General features: G+C 44.7%; 1 protein-coding gene and 1 long non-coding RNA gene across 2 annotated transcripts in view; one reads left to right on the top strand and one right to left on the bottom strand.

Moving 5' to 3' along the window:
• The window catches only part of LOC308466039, a 365679-nt gene that overhangs the window by 207688 nt on the left and 137751 nt on the right, over positions 1 to 20240 (bottom strand). The gene's annotated exons all lie outside the window — the stretch shown is intronic.
• Positions 1 to 20240, top strand: part of MED13L (mediator complex subunit 13L) — a 172444-nt gene that overhangs the window by 134560 nt on the left and 17644 nt on the right. The window contains exons 15-26 of the mRNA XM_080986142.1: positions 256 to 476; positions 1340 to 1545; positions 4650 to 5596; positions 7813 to 7992; positions 8363 to 8586; positions 10389 to 10581; positions 12057 to 12507; positions 13210 to 13429; positions 15861 to 16049; positions 17428 to 17651; positions 18994 to 19136; positions 19674 to 19832. Coding sequence (XP_080842268.1) covers positions 256 to 476; positions 1340 to 1545; positions 4650 to 5596; positions 7813 to 7992; positions 8363 to 8586; positions 10389 to 10581; positions 12057 to 12507; positions 13210 to 13429; positions 15861 to 16049; positions 17428 to 17651; positions 18994 to 19136; positions 19674 to 19832 — 3357 coding nt within the window. The remainder of the gene's footprint in view (positions 1 to 255; positions 477 to 1339; positions 1546 to 4649; positions 5597 to 7812; positions 7993 to 8362; positions 8587 to 10388; positions 10582 to 12056; positions 12508 to 13209; positions 13430 to 15860; positions 16050 to 17427; positions 17652 to 18993; positions 19137 to 19673; positions 19833 to 20240) is intronic.

Consider the following 20240-nt stretch of genomic DNA (forward strand, 5'->3'; position numbering starts at 1 on the left):
AGTTTTCCTCAGAGGAGCGTTTTAATTGCCAACCTCCATTTCCATAGTAGTGATAGCCTTCTCTCATAATCTAAATGTTGGAAGATTCAGGACAGATGAAACAAAGAGTTCAGGTTAAATGATTGAATCCACTACCATTAAGAGTTCAGAGAGGCTAATTCTGAAACTGACAGCAAGTCTGCTTTGAGCATCACGGAAGGCTTGATTAAAAAAAAAGTATATATAATGTGTTAACACATGGGTTACCTTGTCTAGCCGTGGCAGATCTGCAGAGGATGTTTCCAACACCACCTTCCTTGGAGCAACACCCTGCTTTCTCCCCTGTGATGAGCTATAAAGACGGCATCAACTCGGAGACCGTGACTACACTGGGAATGATGGAAAGCCCTGTGGTCAACATGGTTACAACCCAGCTCACAGAGTTTAAAATGGAAGTGGAAGATGGATTAGGCAGCCCTAAACCAGAAGAAATCAAGGTATCAAGCTAAAGCAGGTGGTGGTGTAAAACTGAAACATGGGCGGAGAGATATGGGCAGGAAAGTTGTTGATTAGCTCTGCCTTAAAATGAATATGAATAACCATGGAAATGAATTGGGGGTTTGCAGGTACTGCAGCCAATGAAAGAAGGACAGACATTCTTTGTCCAGACATCCCAGTGCAGCAAAGTTTGAGTATTAAATACAGTGGCATAAAGTACAGTGGCTGAGCTCAGGGAATAACTGTAGCTCAATGGTAGAAGATGCATTTGTACACAGAAGATTCTAACTTAAATCTCTGGCATCTCTCATTAAAAGGATCAGGTAAAAGCCTGAAACTCTGGAGAGCTCCTGCCATTTGGGGTAGATAATACTTTGCCAGGTGCTGATGTTGCCACTTGTACTAAGCAAGTAGTGGGCACCCATTTCCCAGTTGCAGAGCTGGTAGCATGATACTCTGGTGCATTTTTCTTCATTTAGAATGTAGCTTGAATAAATCCCGCGATTCCTGTTTTCAAAGAATTTAGAGCTGCTTGCCAAGGTTGAAGATTAAAATGGGAAAGAGATGTAGTTCAGTGGAAGAGCATCTGCCTTGCCTGTAGATGGTCACAGGTTCAATCTCCAGTGGCATCTGCAGGTAGGGGGTAGGCTGGGAGAGAACCCTACCTGAAACCATGAAGAGCTGCTGCCTGTCAGTGTAGACAGTACTGAGCTACATGGACCCAATGGTCTGACTCAGTATCTGGCACCTTTCCAGGTTCCTAAAGACCACTAATCATAATTTTAGGCAAGAAAAGTTGCCTGAATAATATTCGTATGTTTCTTTCATGTGTCCCAACCCATGCAATTCCTTGGTTTTGTAGGATTTCTCCTTTGTGCACAAATCTTCCACCTTTCAGCCCTTTGTGGGCTCCTCCATGTTTGCTCCTCTGAAGATGCTTCCCAGCCAGTGCCTGCTACCTCTGAAGATCCCAGAGACCTGTGTCTATCGGCCTTCCTGGGCCATTCCTCCAAAAATCGAACAACTTCCTTTACCGCCTACAGCTGCTTTCATCAGAGATGGATACAAGTAAGTACAGCAGTGGAAATAAGAAAACGGGTTTGTGTGTTTTTGCATAGTCATGCAGGCTATTCATTGACTTCCTTGTTAATCCACCGTGTATGATTTTTACTTAGCCTTTGGGATTAACCTGGAACGTAATGAGGTGGAGAGGAGGCTATTTAGAAGTACCATTAATTCTGCCAAGAATGATCTGGGCATGATTTTTATCAATCAAATATTTAAAAAACTGCCATGATGGGTGTAGCCATGGAGATCAATCCCCATATCTGTCAGTCACAAAAGAGAGACAGATGACAGAAGTGACTGCTTTCTCACTTCTTTTGAAAAATCCTTCATGCATGCACATCCAACATCCCAAATTACTTCACTGGGAATTATACAGCCTTGTTGGCCTCCCTCTTCAGGCTTCTGTTTCTTAGAGTAGCATGCACTGCTTACCGCTGTGCAGAACACCAAACTCCAGTGGTGCTTAGTGACACAAGACTGTCTTCCCAGCACAGCCACGGAACTAAGGCTGATCTCTCCTGCTTTCTGCCCTCCCTGTCTTCTTTCTCCCCTTTAATTTGTGGCTCTTGAGCCACACTCGGTTTCTGGTTCCCTTTAAGTTGCTTGTGTGTATAACAGACCTTTACTCATGCAGAGACCTAGGATGGGGAGAAAGTCATGGCTGTGTTCCTCTTTCCTGGAAGCATCCTTGAGAGAACTACTCTCAGGGCTCCCTGAGAGGCAGGCTAACCTTCTGACCCTGACAACAATGGTTAGGGTGATGGCTGCCCTTCCCACTGCTAATATACAATCAAATGAGGGGGAACGTTAGTCGTTATTTTCACATCATATCAAGCTTAGGGTTAGCCAGCTCTTAACACTGGCATAAAGTGCCCATTGCACCTCTTAGCTCATAGATCAAGGATGGAGAACATTGGGCCTGGGGGCCAAATCTGGCCTTTAGGACCTTCTCCAGCCACACACTCTACTTCTCAGGCCTTCTGTGCTCCCTCCTTGCATGTTTTTGCCTGGCTAGAATGTGTCACTGAATTCTGACGATGCTTCTGATGTGGCCGACCGGAGGATGGACAGGGCTGTGTGACGTTGTATACAAAGTAGCCTATTGCACAGTCGTAAAATTTAGATTCTTTGCTGTTCCCACCTTTGCTTCTGACCTTGCCCATCGCTGGCATGAAGGTTGCCTGGAAGGGAATGCAGTTGCAAAGGTTCCTTGCGGCCATCATAGAAAGAGGAGGTTGACCTTAATGCCAGTCAAGTTTTTTCTCCCATCACTTACTTCCTTGTCCAGCTTGCTGGCTCTTCCTGGTCCAAACACAACCTGCCCATTTGCTGTGCTCTGATCCTCTCCTCTCTGAAGTTAGTGTCAGTATATCAACTAAGAATTAATTGGAACCCTGTTTAGCAGTCTCAATGAAATGCAAAGCCCAGCTGCTGATCTCGAAACACAGCAAGCATGGAAACCATAAAATGTATGAAACCCCTTAAAAATGGAACATGCAATGTAAGGCTCTCCCATTCGCAGTCAATTTTTAGAGGGGAAGCAGCTAGTATCTTTATATCAGTCCTTTATATCAATCACTTTCTTCAAAGGTTCTTCGGTGTTCTCTGAGGAATTGCAAAAAAAGGAAAAGAAAGGGGAAATGTGAAGCTCTTGACACCACCTAGGCAGCAATTTAATTTCTTTTTTCCCCTGTAATGGTAACTACTTCCCAAGGCCTGAGCTGATTATTAATTGCAGGTATTTATTGGGATAAAAATCTTTTATTTCCAGTGTAATCCAATTAGAGCAGTGACTGTTACTGCAGGCTTCTGCGAAAGAGGTGATTGCTAATCAAGATTTCTTGGTCACCTTTTGTTGCTTCTCAGAGGCACTCGCTGCGCTTCAGCTTCTTTCTAAACCTGTAGGCTGTTCCCCTCCCCTTCCCCATTTCATTTTCCCTGACTGGCACTCCAGTCCATTAGAGATAACAGGGAAATTATTCTGGAGAATCAAGTTTCACTGCATTTCCTTCTCAAATTGCTGGCAGAATGGGAGTTCAAAATGAATATTTAAACTTTCACATTAGCTGAAGAGGGAAAGTAGAAGCATTTAAATCTGCAGGTTTCTACTCCTTCATCAGGGGAGCAATTGCCATAAGGAGCACATTTTAAGAAAAGTGTTTTTATTAGCAATGGTAAGTAGGAACAACTGTGGAGACCTGCATCCATGTTGCCCTTACTGTGCAATTCCATGGCAGGAGTTGTGCATGTGTCATCTAAAAGTAGCTTCTCGGTGAAATGGAAGGCCGTTTCCTGATGATAGAAATTTGAGAAATTAATTGTGCAGTTTTGAATAATGTGGATACAAGTGTTGGCCTCTTCCAGTTGTGGCACAAGCAGACAGCAAACCCAAAGGCTAGTTTGCAAGCAGAGATCTGAATTTCAACAGCTTATGAAATTTACCCAGGATTAGGTGAAGTAGGTATAAATCAGTTAAAATATAAGATCCATATTCAGAAGCAAGCACTTTAAGTGCTGTTATTCCTATACATGTTTAGCATTTCCTTTGTGCATATGTGGCTGTCTTATTTATTCAGCATTTTGTTTTCCTTTCAAGCTGTTGCACTGCTAATAGTCACCTGGCTCCAGCCACTTGGTAGATGCTTTTTCAAAAAACATTTATTTGTAAAGCTTGGTGTATTTTTTTGTTTAGTCTCTTTCCTGTGCCGTATCAGAAAGCTCCTTACTGGTTGTTGACGAGATCTCTTGTGGCATGCTATGGATGAGGCTTTAATAAGACAGATCTCTGTACAGTGGTACCTCGGGTTAAGAACTTAATTCGTTCTGGAGATCCATTCTTAACCTGAAACTGTTCTTAACCTGAGGTACCACTTTAGCTAATGGGGCCTCCTGCTGCTGCCACACCGCCACAGCGCGGTTTCTGTTCTCATCCTGAAGCAAAATTCTTAACCCAAGGTACTATTTCTGGGTTTGCGGAGTCTGTAACCTGGAGCGTCTGTAAACTGAGGTACCACTGTATCCACTTCCCATTTAGATGAAAGTTGTGTGAAGAAACCATAAACGCAGCCATATAACTCTTCCTGTTTCCCCTTATCTGCTCTTAGCAACGTCCCCAGTGTTGGGAGCCTGGCCGATCAAGACTACATTCAGATGAACACTCCCCAGATGAGCACTCCAGTGACGCTAAACAGCGCTGCCCCGGCCAGCAACAGTGGGGCGGGAGTATTGCCTTCCCCGGCCACTCCTCGTTTTTCTGTCCCTACGCCACGCACACCCAGGACCCCAAGGACTCCTAGAGGCGGGGGCACTGCCAGCGGGCAAGGATCCGTCAAGTACGACAGCACGGACCAAGGCTCGCCAGCCTCGACGCCTTCCACAACCCGGCCTCTCAATTCCGTGGAGCCGGCCACAGTGCAACCAATCCTGGAAGCCCACAGCCTGTACGTCACACTCATCCTTTCGGACTCCGTGCTGAACATCTTCAAAGACAGCAACTTCGACAGCTGCTGCATCTGCGCGTGCAACATGAATATCAAAGGTGCCGACGTTGGGCTGTATATCCCGGATTCATCGAACGAGGACCAGTATCGGTGCACTTGTGGATTCAGTGCAATTATGAACCGCAAGCTAGGGTACAACTCTGGGCTGTTCATCGAGGATGAACTGGATATTTTTGGCAGGACTTCAGACATTGGCCAGGTGGCAGAGAGGAGATTGATGATGTGTCAGACCACCTTGATTCCTCAGCTGGGAGAGGGGTCCAAAAGGGCCCAGGAGCCCCCAGTAAGCCTCCTCCTCCTCCTCCAGAATCAGCACACCCAGCCTTTCACCTCCCTGAGCTGCTTGGACTACATGTCCGCCACTAGCAGGCAGCCGCTCTCTTACACAAACTGGAGTTACGACAGAGTTCAGGCAGAGAGCAACGACTCCTGGATCGAGTGCTTCAACGCTCTGGAGCAAGGCAGGCAGTATGTGGATAACCCCACGGGTGGGAAAGTGGATGAAGCTCTAGTCAGAAGTGCGACAGTTCACTCTTGGCCTCACAGCAACGGTGAGATTTTGCTTTTCCTTCGGTGTTTCGGAAAACACTTCTGGGTGCTATGGTTAATTATTTTATTTTTATTGTTGTTGTCAACTTCATTTCAATATAAGGGTGGTTCACAGGGTTAGTTTCTCAAACTTCTGAGTTCACCAACTCATAGAATTGTACAGTTGGAAGCAGAGCCATCCTGGGGCATTTTGCTGCTAGCGGCAAAGCAGAAATGCCGCCCCCCATCGCTGCCACCTCTGCTGCATGCCCACCCACCATGTGCCCACTGTCTTGCGCCTGCCAACTGCTGCCTAGCAGCAGCAATAGTCACTCAGGTGAGTGCGCAGTGGCAGGTGTGCATTGGGCACCCAGTGTAGGAGGCAGTGGCAGTGAGTGTTGCGTTCCTCTGAGGCTGGATCTGCTGCCCCTCCCGGTTGCCTGGAGCCTGGCGCCCTGAGGCAGCTGTCTCACATTGCCTCATGGGCAGACTGGTCCTGATTTGAAGAGACCCAAAAGGGGTGTGTAGTCCAACCTCCCACAATGCAGGAATCACAGCACATCACTCCTTGATGAGCTTTTAATTTGCCTTCAACCTGAACCCCAAATTCTTGGGAGTGCAAACTAAATAAAGTCAAGAAATATCAATATACAATCAACACTTATAAATCATCAGTCGCCATTACGAGGAATCTTAAAATGTAAAATTGTTGTATTATCAGATCATCTAATTAAATACAGAATTCCTCACTGGCAATGGAGGTGAACATGCCCATGATCTTGTAAATTTACTTTTTGACCCCCTTTCAACCCCTTTATTCATTCCCTTGCCCACCCTGCACAGTCCTATTTGTTGGCCAGACAAAATTTAATAATGCAGAAAGAGAGGTGGTAGCTCAGAGGTAAAATGCATGTTTTGCATATGGAAGGTCCCAGGTTCAATCTTTGGCATCTCCAGTTTAAAAGATCACATAACGGAAAAATGACAGAGGCCCTTTGTTGCCTCAGACCATAGAGAGTGGCTGCCAGTCAGAGTAGACATTACTGAGTGAGATGGGCAAATATACTGACCTGGCATGAGAAGCTTCTGAAGTTTCCTGGGTTTGTTCATTAGCCCTTTACTGCTGTTCATTTCAAATTCTGATATGATACAGTATTATTCTGCACAAGCAGGGCACTGCAACAAAAGGTTGCAGTGTGGAGTTCTTCTATTCGGGGTTCTGACTTCGCAGTTCATTTTGCCCTTCCCTTCCCTGATGCTGACCTACAGCAGTCAGCATTCTATGCCAACTTCACTTGTCCATTGGACCGTTTAGCGATTGATTTTGCAGGTAAGCTGAACACACTGGTGGCCAGTTTCAGTTACATTAAAATTCTTGATTTATTTATTTCTATTAGCAGCTCTAACATCCATCCCTGGAGACATTTTAAACACTTTCCCAGTTGACCTACCTGTACAATGATGTGATGTTGTGTACCTTTTTTATGTCCATGTGTCTTGTCCTCCCCCATTTCTGGAAACTCCATTCCTCCTCATTTTCATCCCTAGCCCAATTGTCAGTCAATATTCTGAACAGTGGGTTCTCTGTACTTCTGTACTTACCAAGTGCCTGCTGATAACCTCTCTTTTATGCATGGCTGTTGACATTTTGTTTCGATCAGCAATGGCACTTAAATGATTGAATGTCATTTAGAATGTATGATGCTCTACAATATTAAGCTGTGTATGTTTTGAGTGCCTGTATTCTGTTTACTGAACTCCACTTATTTTAACGACTCGGCAGCCACTGGAAGCATGTAGGTCATGCATGTGATATTCTGCAGAGCCTCTTAACATGTGGACAAGGGACTATGCCCAGTGGAGCTCTCATTCTTTTTCAACTTCAAACTGCTTTTTGAAAGTCACACAAGGTTTTCAAGTGTCTTGCAAATTGCAGAATGCGTGAAAGCTGTGCATGCACATCTCAGAACTGTGGCTTATGTGCATCTTCTGTAAGATATTTTGGGTGAGGCTTCTAGAGAACCAATCAAAGTATCATTATCAAGATCAGAGTATAGTGTTGGATACCGCCAGAAAGATGAAAAAGACTTCCTTGGAATTTCGAAACTACTATTAATATATTGATGGATAAAAAAGTAAGATACTCTGTGATTATTATTTTTTAAAGCAAGGGAATTGAACCATTTTGGATGCCTGTCACTGTATTCTTGAGTCTAGCTGCTTTGTTGTTGTTTTTCAGTTCTAGACATCAGCATGCTCTCCTCCCAGGACGTAGTACGCATGCTCCTGTCTCTCCAGCCTTTCCTCCAAGATGCCATCCAGAAGAAGCGGACTGGCAGGACCTGGGAAAACATCCAGCATGTCCAAGGGCCCCTCACCTGGCAGCAGTTCCATAAAATGGCAGGACGGGGAACCTATGGTACAGCAAACACACCCATACTTTTATTTCTTTGTGCTGGTGCAGGATACCACAGCTTTTTAGATTTAAATATGGCAAGTGTGAGATGCACATCGACACGTGCGTTATCCAGTAGGCACCATGCCAGCTGCATTCCATGCACCATTCACACCCAACAGTCGTTGTGCTACCTGTGATTTTCACAGCAGCAAAACCAATATTGCTTGATTGCAAGGCATTTCCGGTAAGCTTTCAGTGGAGGAAGTGGCTCCATGGGAGGTGTCCGGAGCCATATAGTGCTTTTGGCATTGAAAGCTAGTCTTGGAAAGCCTGTCAAAGCTCAGCCTGTGGTGTCTTGAGTCCTCTGACACTTCCTTCCCTGTTGATTCAGGTTCAGAGGAGTCTCCTGAGCCTCTTCCAATCCCCACCTTGCTGGTCAGCTATGACAAGGACTTCCTGACAATCTCTCCGTTCTCCTTGCCATTCTGGGAGAGGCTGCTGCTGGACCCATATGGAGGCCATCGGGATGTTGCTTATATCGTGGTGTGTCCAGAAAACGAGGCCTTGCTTGATGGAGCCAAAACTTTCTTCAGGGACTTGAGCGCCGTATATGAGGTTGGTGAGCAAGAGGGAGTTTCGTAAGGTTTATTAGGACTTTGTGCCCTCCCTCCCCCCCCAATAAAAAAGCAGGTGTCCGTGACCGAAATTATAGCAAACAGCAGCCCTCGTCTTTTGTCTTTCATTTGTGCCCCAATGGATTACACCATCAACATCTATTATTGGAAAAACGGCACAGCTAGAGCAGCATGGGAGGGCTAAAGGCAATACAGTGGTACCTCGGGTTACATATGCTTCAGGTTACATACGCTTCAGGTTACAGAACTTTGCTTCAGGATGAGAACAGAAATTGGGCTCCGGCGGCGTGGCGGCAGCGGGAGGCCCCATTAGCTAAAGTGGTGCTTCAGGTTAAGAACAGTTTCAGGTGAAGTACGGACCTCCGGAACGAATTAAGTACTTAACCCGAGGTACCACTGTAATTGCATTAAAGCAGCCTTTGCCAATCTGGTCCCACCGGTTTTAGTTTGTGACTCCCATCAGCTCTAGCAAGCACAAGCTTGCTGAGGCTCATGGGCAGAGCCGTAGCTAGGCAATCTTGTGCCCTGGCAGAACTGTCCACATTGCGCCCCCTAGCCACTGACAAATTCGCTCTTCTTTCTGCCTCTCCTCCAACCCCCCCCCCCATTCGATTCACCCTCTATTTAAAACATTTTCCTGTGAGGCAATAATCAATATTTTTATTTATAGACATATTTATGAACATATTTTAAAGCCAATTTTGTGCCCCTCCCTTTGCTTGTGCCCCTGGCGGGGGCCCACCTCACCACCCCCTAGCTATGGCCCTGCTCATGGGAGTTGTAGATTAAAAACATCCAGAGGGCAGCAGGTTGGCAAAGTCCGCTTTAAAGCATCAGATTCTCGAGATAACCAGGTGACAGCAAAAACTGCAATTTTAGCATGGGCAATTAGAATAAGATCTATTATTTCATTATTGATGTATTTTGTATAGTTAAGTTTTTGCCTCTATCTTCAGTACACTTCTTATTATTTTATTGCTATGGCTAGTGGCTGATGCAAATAAAGATTCTTCTGATTCTGATTCAGCAGATTCTCAAAGAAGCAGAAAATTAGTGTCATGCCCGGGGGTGTGGGGGTGTTCTTTGGAGTATACAAACCTTTTTCTTAGCCTAGCACACCAGGGGGATCATGAGGTAAGGAAAAATACCTACAATTCTTCGAAAAATTGGCACATTTGGATTATATGCAATTGCTCGTGTTGGTTTTATTTTATTTTTGGAAAGCCCTGTTATTGTGTAGCATTGCCAGTCCATTCAATTTTCTGTTTATTCTCAGAGGCACACTCCTATTTTTCTATTATTTCCAGTCCAAGACAGCAGTAATACTTCAGTTATCCACTAGGATGCAGTAATGCTTAAGCAACAAGTCAGGGTGGGTAACAGAAACAGAGACTTTTGTAATTTCCACAATTGCAAATATTGTGGAGCAGGAAAGCTTTTGTTGCAATTGCTTACTGTTTTAGTGTGATATCCTGAGAGAGCTCAGAGTGCTTGAGTTCCACTGAAAGTCGTGGCAGATAAGCACACTGGCATTGAAATAAATTGCACTTGGGCAAACTTGGATTCTTCTTTTCTGTCCTTTAGGCTTAATTGTGAGCCAGTTGAAATAGAGTGAGACTTTTTGTTTCATTTGTGCTTTACCTGTGGGAGTATCCTATTTTTAAAAAATAAATGCTGGATTGGGGATGCATGTTCAGACCTCTGAAGCTTTCTAGAACTAGATCAGTGATTTGTGAATATGTATTGCACTACCACAATCAGTTTTCCTCTTTATGTCTCCAGATGTGTCGACTTGGTCAACATAAACCAATCTGTAAAGTGTTGCATGATGGGATCATGCAAGTGGGAAAGACTGTAGCCCAGAAGCTGACAGATGAGCTTGTGAGTGACTGGTTTAACCCACCCTGGGGCAATGAAGACTGTGACAATCATTCCAGGCTCAAACTTTATGCGCAAGTCTGTCGTCACCACCTAGGTAAGTGCAGAGACAGAGTAGGTCGGAGGCGATTCATTTCAGCTGGGCTCTTCAGCTTGAAAGCCCAGACACTTTACATTCTCTCAGTGACGCTGCCTGTCCCAAAGGTTGCATAGGTAGCCAAGAGCAGAAGGACAGTTTTGATGGACTGAACTCTAAAGGTCCGTCTAGTTCAGCATCCTCTTTCCATTGGTGTTCAGCCACGTGCTTCTGGGAAGCATATAAACAGACATGAGGGTAACACCTCTCCTTATACATGGAGCCTAGTTCTCATGGCTAATAGTTATTTATTTTTACATTTCTCTCCCTGGGCTTGTGTTGGGGTGATTTTCTTGTAGTTGCTTAATCTTGGCAGGTATATCCTGTTTTTCCAACCAGCCTGACTTCTTTTACTGCTCACACTTCGTTCTGAATCTGTTGAGCATTGGCTGAAAAACTGATGTATTTGATGATTCATGAGGTCAGTTTCTTGGCTGCTAGATGCGATATCCGATCAAATGGTTATGATTAGCACACTGTATTTTCTGGGGCATATAGTGGAAAGAATTGGCATTCTCTGGCTTTTTCCTATGTGGCCCAGCTGTAGCCTTCTCTACTTCTCTGTTACTGCTAAGGAAACTCTACTTTGTCCTAAGCTTAGTCATAGACAAGCCAGAAAGGAGGAAGTGTATACAAATCAACATGTCCCTGCCTTGGGATAATCAGGAGATACAACCTTCTAGGCAGATGCCCTCTACTATATGCGGGAATATTGCTGCTTCCTTCAGTAAGATACAGGTTCAGAACCATTCAACTTTATGTTCCACTCAATCCCCAAGATGTGGGATAGCCTACGGTGTTAACTTTTTAAAAAAGGGGGGGGGGTGAGAGGAAAAACAGCTTTCTACTAATACATACCTCAAATCAAAAGGGAGGTCTGATCAAATTGTGTGTGAAGGAGGAAGGGGAGCGATCATTCCCTGGCCAGTGTGGGGAACATCCTGCACACCGGTATGTGAGAAGTCCCAGCACCTTATTTGGTCCATTGAGTAATGGATGAGGCCTGTCCTTCCCAACAGAATTCCAGAACAACTTCCAGGATTAGAATTCATATGCTGAATCCTCAGTTAAGCACATACCAGTGAAATCTGTCAGTAACGTAAACAGCCAGTCCCCAGGACATTTTGCATAATTGGATATATACATCTGTACTCCTTGGGCTTCCAGAACTAGCAATAAAAAGGAAACTTCATGATTTCCCTTTCCTCCCACTTGCCACACTGCAGGGACTCTGCAGTGCCACTTGACTCCCAGTCAGTAAAGTCCTTATCAAGGAAATAATTCTGTCTGCCTGCCTGACTCTTGTTTTGAAAGCCTAGACTTTGTGGTGCTTTTTTTTTTTTTTTTTTTTGCTTGCTGTTGCCAAGGCTTGCCCTTCAGACAGCCTTTTTCTCGGTCATGATTTTTAACATCTTTGCATCTGTGTATTCTTTCAGCACCTTATTTAGCTACTTTGCAACTTGACAGCAGCCTGCTGGTGCCACCTAAACACCAGACAGCACCAGCACCAGCACCAAGCCAGGAACAAACGCTATCCGGGAATTCTGCACCGATTCCTCCCAATTCGGCCTGCCTTGCTGCGCCTGGGGCTCCCCCAACTGGCAGTTCTTTCACCCCCACGCCCAACGGAGGGACCACAAGCCTCCCAGGAGGCAACAGTTCAACCTCTGGATCCACAGTGCCACAGCTGTCAGCATCCTCCTCAGTGCCCAGTATTAACCAGACAAGCACTACCTCCTCTTCAGGGTTCAGCGGTGGCCTACCTCAAGGTCAAAACCCAATTCTTGGTGTAAATTCTACGGAGAGACCCCAAGGAAGCACAGTCTCCGGAGGAGATGCAGAGACAGGGCATAATTCATCTCAACAGCAGCAAGAAGGACAGGAAAGGTAGGTCCAGTGAGCATTCACAGCAGAGGGTTTTTAGCTCTGTTTCTCTACATGTGTATGTATGTCTGATGTTCTGTAGTTTATCCCTACATACTATACGATGACTGGTGATTTTTGTTGCTGTTGACGCTCTGCTCATAATCTTGAACGCAGCCTTAAGACTGCTTAAGCCAATTGATTTCAGCTGGTTTGCTTTCCGACATTTTTAGTCCAATCCTGTCACCCAAAGGTCCCAAGGCAGATGTAACGTATTTATACAAATGCAAGAGTAGCACTGTTAAACCAAATCAGAATACATCAACATGGATGGGATTGCCCCAAACTAAAATATTCACCCTGAGAACTCCTTGTTAGAGGGTTTAAGGAGGCATAACTCTGTGTAGAATCATTGAATTGGAAGGGACCCAAAGGGTCATTTAGTCCCAACTCCCTACTTTGCAGGAACCGCAGCTAAGCCTGTGTTCTGTTGCAACCAACGCTTAGGCTTTGGGATAGCCCAAGGTAACCTTGTAGCACTAAGCTGCTGTCTCTTAATAATTTGCTTTTTCTGTGCCTTTGGAGTAAGCCGGTCCTCTTTTCTCAGGCTGCTTCAGGGCCTCCCCCTTCCTTTCCCCCTATGCCTCTTTTCCATAGCCCCCCACGTGTGTAATCGCTTTACTGAAGATGTTTTAAATCAGCACTTAACACCCTGTTCTTTTCTAGTTCTGCAGAGAGGGAGAGGATAGGAATTCCAACGGAACCCGAGTCGGCAGATAGCCACGCCTACCCTCCGGCTGTCGTCATCTACATGGTGGATCCTTTCACCTACACTGCCGAGGAGGAATCCACCTCTGCCAACTTCTGGCTCTTGAGCTTGATGCGGTGTTACACAGAGATGCTGGACAACTTGCCTGAACATATGAGGAATTCTTTCATTCTCCAGGTAACTTATCTGTTTATATAGAAATTTTTATATTGGGCCCTTCTAGCCACTAAAACCCATTTAAAAGCAACCTCGGCAGCAGAGATCACAAGTAAAAATGACCTCAGCAGGCAAAAAACGTTTTCATTGGTCTGCAAAAGACAGCCAGAGAGGGGGCTATCTGTGCTTTATGGGGCAAGATATTCCACAGTATTGGTGCAACCACAGAAGCTCTATTCCTAGTCATCCTCAACAGTGCCTCCACACTCAGAGGGGACACAGAGAAGGGCCTCTCCTTCTGATCTTTGGAAGCAAGGAGGGTGATAAAGGAGGAGGTCCCTCAGGTGTCCTGGGCCCAGGCCACTTAGAGAGAGACCAGTTTGCCTCTTAGATTTTGAGCCAAATGGTGCTCTTGCCAACTCATTATGTGCCTTTCTTATATCCACGAACCTGTAGTTTGGTTTGTAAGTACATGGCCTTTTGCCAGTGGAAATCAGAGCTCTAAATAGAACACAACATGACATATTGAATATAGCACATTCTCTTCTGCAAGATTCTTCCGGACAGCACAGTTTGTGCAAACGTTTTTAGAGCAACATGTCTTTTTGTGGGTTTATTGTGGCTTGGGAGCAGAAATTAAATTTATGTAGGGTAGGGTACATCACATACCCCTAGTAGCAAATATCTCATAGGACACCTGCACAGGACATCCTGCAGAACCATTCAAATTAAGATCTTGATTTAATCTCATTTGCTTTGTGAATGTAGCTGTGTTGGAAGACCGTAGCAGATTTTTTCTGGCTCTGTAGCAAGATAAAGTGCAAAAATCTTGGGAGGAAATTGGCAGTGGCCATTAGGCACACATTAAATGTGTGATGAGTCTACTGTATCCAGGAGTAGTGATGATGATGATGATGATGATAATTAATAATAAATAATATTGTTTATACCCCACCCATCTGGCTGGGTTTCCCCAGCTGCTCTGGGCAGCTTCCAGCAAAATATAAAAAATACTAAGTTGTCAGACATTAAAAACTTCCATGAACTGGGCTACCTTTTGATGTTTTCTAAAAGTTCTGTAATTCTTTATCTCCCTGACATCTGATAGGAGGGTATTCCACAGGGAGGGTGCCACTGCCAAGAAGGCCCTCTGCCTGGAGCCCTTTGATTACTACACACAATTAGTTCAGTGTTTGTTCTGTAATGATCTTGACCTCCAGATGAGTCTGAGGTTTAATTCTCACAAACAGCAAAGTAAACCTGTATCTGGAGTATTAACAGCAAGTGCAGCTCATGCGATGGAGCACTTACCCATGGGAAAAAATTACCTCCGTGTATTTATTTTATTTACAGCATTTCTATACCACTTAATACATTAAGTGGACAGAAAACTGAAGCAGCAACAGACAACTTAAACAAAAATATTGCAAAAATACAGAGTTACATATAAAAATGTTACATTAATACAAAGTTACATTTAGACATACAGAGAGAGAGAGAGAGAGAGAGATCAGTTCATTTTCCTTCTGACACACCCTACCTCTCAGCCTCTGGGTTCTCACCCAGGATCCCCCAAAAACTCTCAGCTCACATATAAAAGTCTCACAACGAGAAGACTAGTCTCTCACTCTAGACTTGCTTTGTATGGGCAGGCCCACAGCTGTACCCCATTCAGCTACACTCTCCACACCCAGTTCCAGGTACAACAGCAGGTTTCCCAGGGAGTCCAAAGAATGGGAAAGTGTGCCCCGCCAGCTCTTTCTTCGCTCTCTGTCCTCTCCTCCTCTGCCTCCAACTAGATAGAGTTAGCCTGTCAGGGAGAAGCCTTGGCCAGGAGCTTTTCTACTTGATAGCCAACTTTCTATATGGAAGCCTCATTTCTGAATGAAAGAATTTCCCATCCTCTTGAGTTCCTATCTTTGTGAAGTCGAACAGCCAAGGAGCAGGTTTCCTACTGCAGCTGCTGTTTTTGAGAGCCTGGCTTAAAACATAGCTTTTCTGAGAAGTACTTGGGTGTCAGAGGTTCTCTTGAAGGCCATGGAGTGCAGTACATCAGACATGCACATGAAAATTGCTTCTATAAGACTAAGCAGTGGCATAATGGGACTCTATTATTGATAGCAGGTTCTCTCCAGGCTATTGAAATGGCATCAGTTTGTGTGAACTCGCTCAGCTCACCCCAGACTGTGGCAAATGGCTCATGTTGTAGAACAGGCAGAATAACAGTGATTGCTTCACACATTAAGGGAACAGCGTGTCCAAGTTTTCTACTCTCAAAAAGCTACAACCTCCAAAACAGTTTAAAAATTATCAGGTTTCTTGCTTGCCTTCACTTTTGTGTATATGGGCAAAAAAAATATTTTATGGGTGCCCCTTAAGTATTAAACATGCGAACAGGTCCTAAGATGAGCCTTATAATCCTGACTTGGTTCCTCTGTCTATCACACTCTAGATTGTGCCTTGCCAATACATGCTGCAGACCATGAAGGACGAGCAAGTCTTTTACATTCAGCACTTGAAGTCTCTGGCGTTCTCTGTCTACTGCCAGTGCAGGCAACCGCTGCCCACACAGATCCACATCAAGTCCCTGACCGGCTTTGGGCCGGCAGCCAACATCGAGATGACTCTCAAGAACCCGGAGGTGAGTGCTCTAACAAACACACACAATAACCAGCCCCACCCTGGAAAGCTGAAACGGAACCCGGTACTTGGCCTGAAGTATCTAATTGCTGTCTTGTACCCAAGTTATCGCAAGAAGCAGGCAGAGGAGGATGCGGCAGTTGCTTTGAATCGCTGCTTGAGAAACCGAGAGCAGAAATAGTCTCCAAGGCTACCGAGGCTGTTTCAATGCATTGAGGAGGTTAACAGCACGGCTGGGTTTGCAGCCTAACCCTGCCACCCAGAATTTTAGAAGCCTCAAAGCTGAATGAGCATTTGCTTCCTTTTCACATGTTACTAAACACCTTAATACGTGTCTCTTGGAATGAAGCAAACACACAGATGCATTGTCTCAACACCCTTAGGTCAGTAGAACTTCCAACTGTGCAGATCAACAAAACAAAACGAAACACCACACAGAAATATGACGCTGCAAAAATAATAAATAAAAATGGTGTCAAATGCTGTCTTCCTTGAGCCAATGATTTATCAGTTGCATAGCGGAACCTGCTCAGTCCAGAATGAGCACCTCCACTGACTTATATATACACTCAGGGTTTTTAAAGTAAGCAGCACAAGAACAGATGTCTACAACAGTGCATCTAACCATAAAAGATGCATATAAAATTATTCTGGAGAACTGCATTATCTCACGTGGCTTGACTCTTTTATACATGATATATATATGTAATTTGTGTATTCTTTGGCATGTCATTATTTGAGGAGAAAGGACAATGACCATGCACCTAGCAGTTGAGGCATAAGCTCATGCTTGATGCAAGAAGCTCACTTGGGTCAGAGCTGACAAATTCCACATAGAAATCTGTTTGAACACCATTCCTTCTCCATCTCAGTTCAAAACTTTGTTACATATTGTGATGAGAGAGAGGAGAGAGGAGGGAGTGAATGAATGGGCACAGCACCTGTCCTTGCTCTGAAAAAATAATAATACCTATGTTCTGAGCTTGTTTTGAGAAGTTTTTATGAAGTGGCTGCCCCACTACACAATGGATTTTTATTTATTTGTTTGAGGTATTGATACACTGCTTAATAATTAAGTGGTGTACACAAAATTACAATTAAAAATAAACCACACAAAGGGTAACAACAAGAAGGGTGCCTGCCTAATCTCAGATGGGAGGGAGTGCCACAGGCGTGGGCATCCAGCACTGAATGCACTGCTTCTAGCAGTGATGAAAATCTTGCTGTTATTTATATTTGCTGTCTGAGAGTTCAAGGCGTACAGTGCTGGTAGCTCTCTACAGCCCTTGCTTCAGACAAATGGCATACCATAAGCAGAGAGCTACTGCGACCTTAAAAGCTCTTTCACCATCTTACGTGATGTCGTCTTCTTTTTACAGCGGCCCAGCCCCATTCAGCTGTACTCCCCTCCGTTTATCCTGGCACCCATCAAAGACAAACAGACAGAGCTCGGGGAGACCTTTGGAGAAGCCAGCCAGAAGTACAATGTGCTCTTTGTTGGGTATTGTTTATCTCACGACCAGCGGTGGCTTCTGGCCTCCTGCACCGACCTGCACGGCGAGTTGTTGGAAACCTGCATTGTCAACATCGATTTGCCAAACAGGTAGGGCAGAAAACCGGGTTTCTACACATAGTAGCTGAACATGCTCTTTGCACGCAGAAGGTTTCAGTCATCCGCAGCATTTCCAGTTTGGGGGATCTTGGATGGCTTGGCTTGGCTTGGCTGGACAAGCCCTTTCCCCCCCTGACATCTTAGAGTACTTCTGCTAGCCACAGGAGAGGCAGTACTGTATTATTATTACAATAATAGCATTAGCTATTAATTTTATTATTTATTATTTATTATTATTTATTATAGCTATTAATAGAAGTAGCATTAGCATTAATTAATTATTATTATTTCCATTTATAGACTTCTTACTATCTAAAATATCTCAAAGCAGTTTATGCACACAATGAGCAAATAAAACCATGTCAAATGATTCACGTAGCAAAATACACAATATCCTTATGCATAAACATAATCTAAAATCAGAGAGCACTACAAGGTCACATAAATATAAAATTTCAAACAATGAAACATACACGCAATCAGCCATCCAATCTCTCTCATCATCCATTTCACACAACCACTGCAACCATTCACTACCTCAAGCATCATCAACCGCCCATACATAAACTTCTCACATTCAACAATATTGCAGCCCACATTTGAAGGGTCACTGCCAAGCATACACAAATAAGATACCCTCTGAAGCAGTACTGGACTCATGACCCATCACTGTTGGACCATCTAATACACCCCTCTCATCTCTCACCTAAGAAGGGGCCAGATCTATACCAGGCTCTCATCTTGGAGGGCATAGAACTACTTCCATCCACTCACTTCCAACTACAGAATCAGTTGATTAGGTGGACTAGCGGTCTGGCTCCGTTTACAGACAATTCATATACAGTGGTGCCTCGCAAGACGGAATTAATCCTTTCCGCGAGTCTCTTCGTCTTGCGGTTTTTTCATCTTGCGAAGCACGGCTATTAGCGGCTTAGCGGCTTAGTGGCTATTAACGGCTTAGCGGCTTTAAGAAAAAGGAAACAAACTCGCAAGAACTCGCAAGACGTTTCGTCTTGCGAAGCAAGCCCATAGGGAAATTCGTCTTGCGGAACGACTCAAAAAACGGAAAACTCTTTCGTCTTGCGCGTTTTTCGTCTTGCAAGGCATTCGTCTTGTGAGGTACCACTGTAGTCCCCCCGATGGCGCTCAAAGTTCTTGTTTGGTTGCCCATGTGAGAAGAAATACTCTTCAGTGTGAAGCTATACTACTGCTTTCCAGTTCTTCACAGACGGAGCATAAGTTTTAGAAATACCATGAATTTGCACCTTAAATTAGGTTATTGCTACCCTAGGCTGAAATACAAAAATAATCTTTTGTTCTCTCATCTTCATAGATCAAGGAGGTGCAAGGTATCGGCCCGTAAAATTGGCTTGCAGAAGCTGTGGGAATGGTGTATTGGGATCGTCCAGATGACATCACTGCCCTGGAGAGTTGTGATTGGACGCCTTGGGCGACTGGGCCATGGGGAGTTGAAAGGTACGCTGACCACGTGCTCTTTAACAGGTTGCAAAGCATAGCAACAGGTACTGGCTTGGGGAACAAAGTTGCTTATTGCTATTATGTTACTTGGAAGAGAACCCTTGATGACAGCACGGCAGTTCAGATTAAAACCACACTAAGCCACAACAGTCTTGAGCTCAGTTTAACCCCCAGTTAAGAAGTCTGGGGGTCTTCACCTGTAGTACAGAATCATGTCTTCTGTTTGCTGAAAGGGAGGTGGGTGAGAAAGGGGGGAGGATGGGGAGAGCACGTGAGCATGCAGAGCAAAGATTATAAGGAAGGGCATAAAGGGAGAGGAGAGAGCCCTTAAGAACTATGAAGCAGAGAATGATTCTGAGGGAACCAGTGTGTGAATGCAGAGCTGTGCAGACAGGGGTGTGTAACCGTGTTGCAGTCAAGCGGGCAAGTTTCCCCTTTAAGTACTGGGTTGAGTACTGTTGGGGCTCTTTTGAGTGTGAGAAGATCCCCTGAGAGACTCTAGTGGCATTTTCTCCCTTGCTCTCCCTTTTCCAGACTGGAGCATCCTGCTTGGAGAGTGTTCGCTGCAGACAATCAGCAAGCAGTTGAAGGAGGTGTGTCGGATGTGTGGCATCTCTTCTGCAGACTCCCCCTCAATTCTCAGTGCCTGTTTGGTTGCCATGGAGCCCCAGGGGTCATTTGTGGTGATGCCAGGTAATAAGCCACACTAGAGTCTGCTTAGTGTGTTTATCTTCATTTAACAACTCGTCCGTTTCCACTATTTTTAGTGGGGGCTGGATTTGTTTTCAAAATGATATATCTACTTTGGCATATGTTGAAGTACTGTGGCATGTATTCAGCAGATGTGGTATGAAGAAGCGGCAGGAGGAGATGACCTTTCCCTCATTCAAGAACATCTTATAGGACGCTTATGAAAGCCTATGAGATGGCTATGAAAGCTGCTAAGAAATCTTACTTTGCAGCTTCCATTGCATCCGCTAGCTCTCGCCCGGCACAACTTTTTAGAATAATTAGATCAATAACGTCCTTAGGAGGACAACCAAATTTAAGCACAAATTCGACCCACAGCTGTGAGGCATTCGCAAGCTTTTTTGTGGAGAA

Source organism: Podarcis pityusensis (genome assembly GCF_964106645.2).
Source record: "Podarcis pityusensis genome assembly, chromosome: 16".
Taxonomy (NCBI): Eukaryota; Metazoa; Chordata; class Lepidosauria; order Squamata; family Lacertidae; genus Podarcis; species Podarcis pityusensis.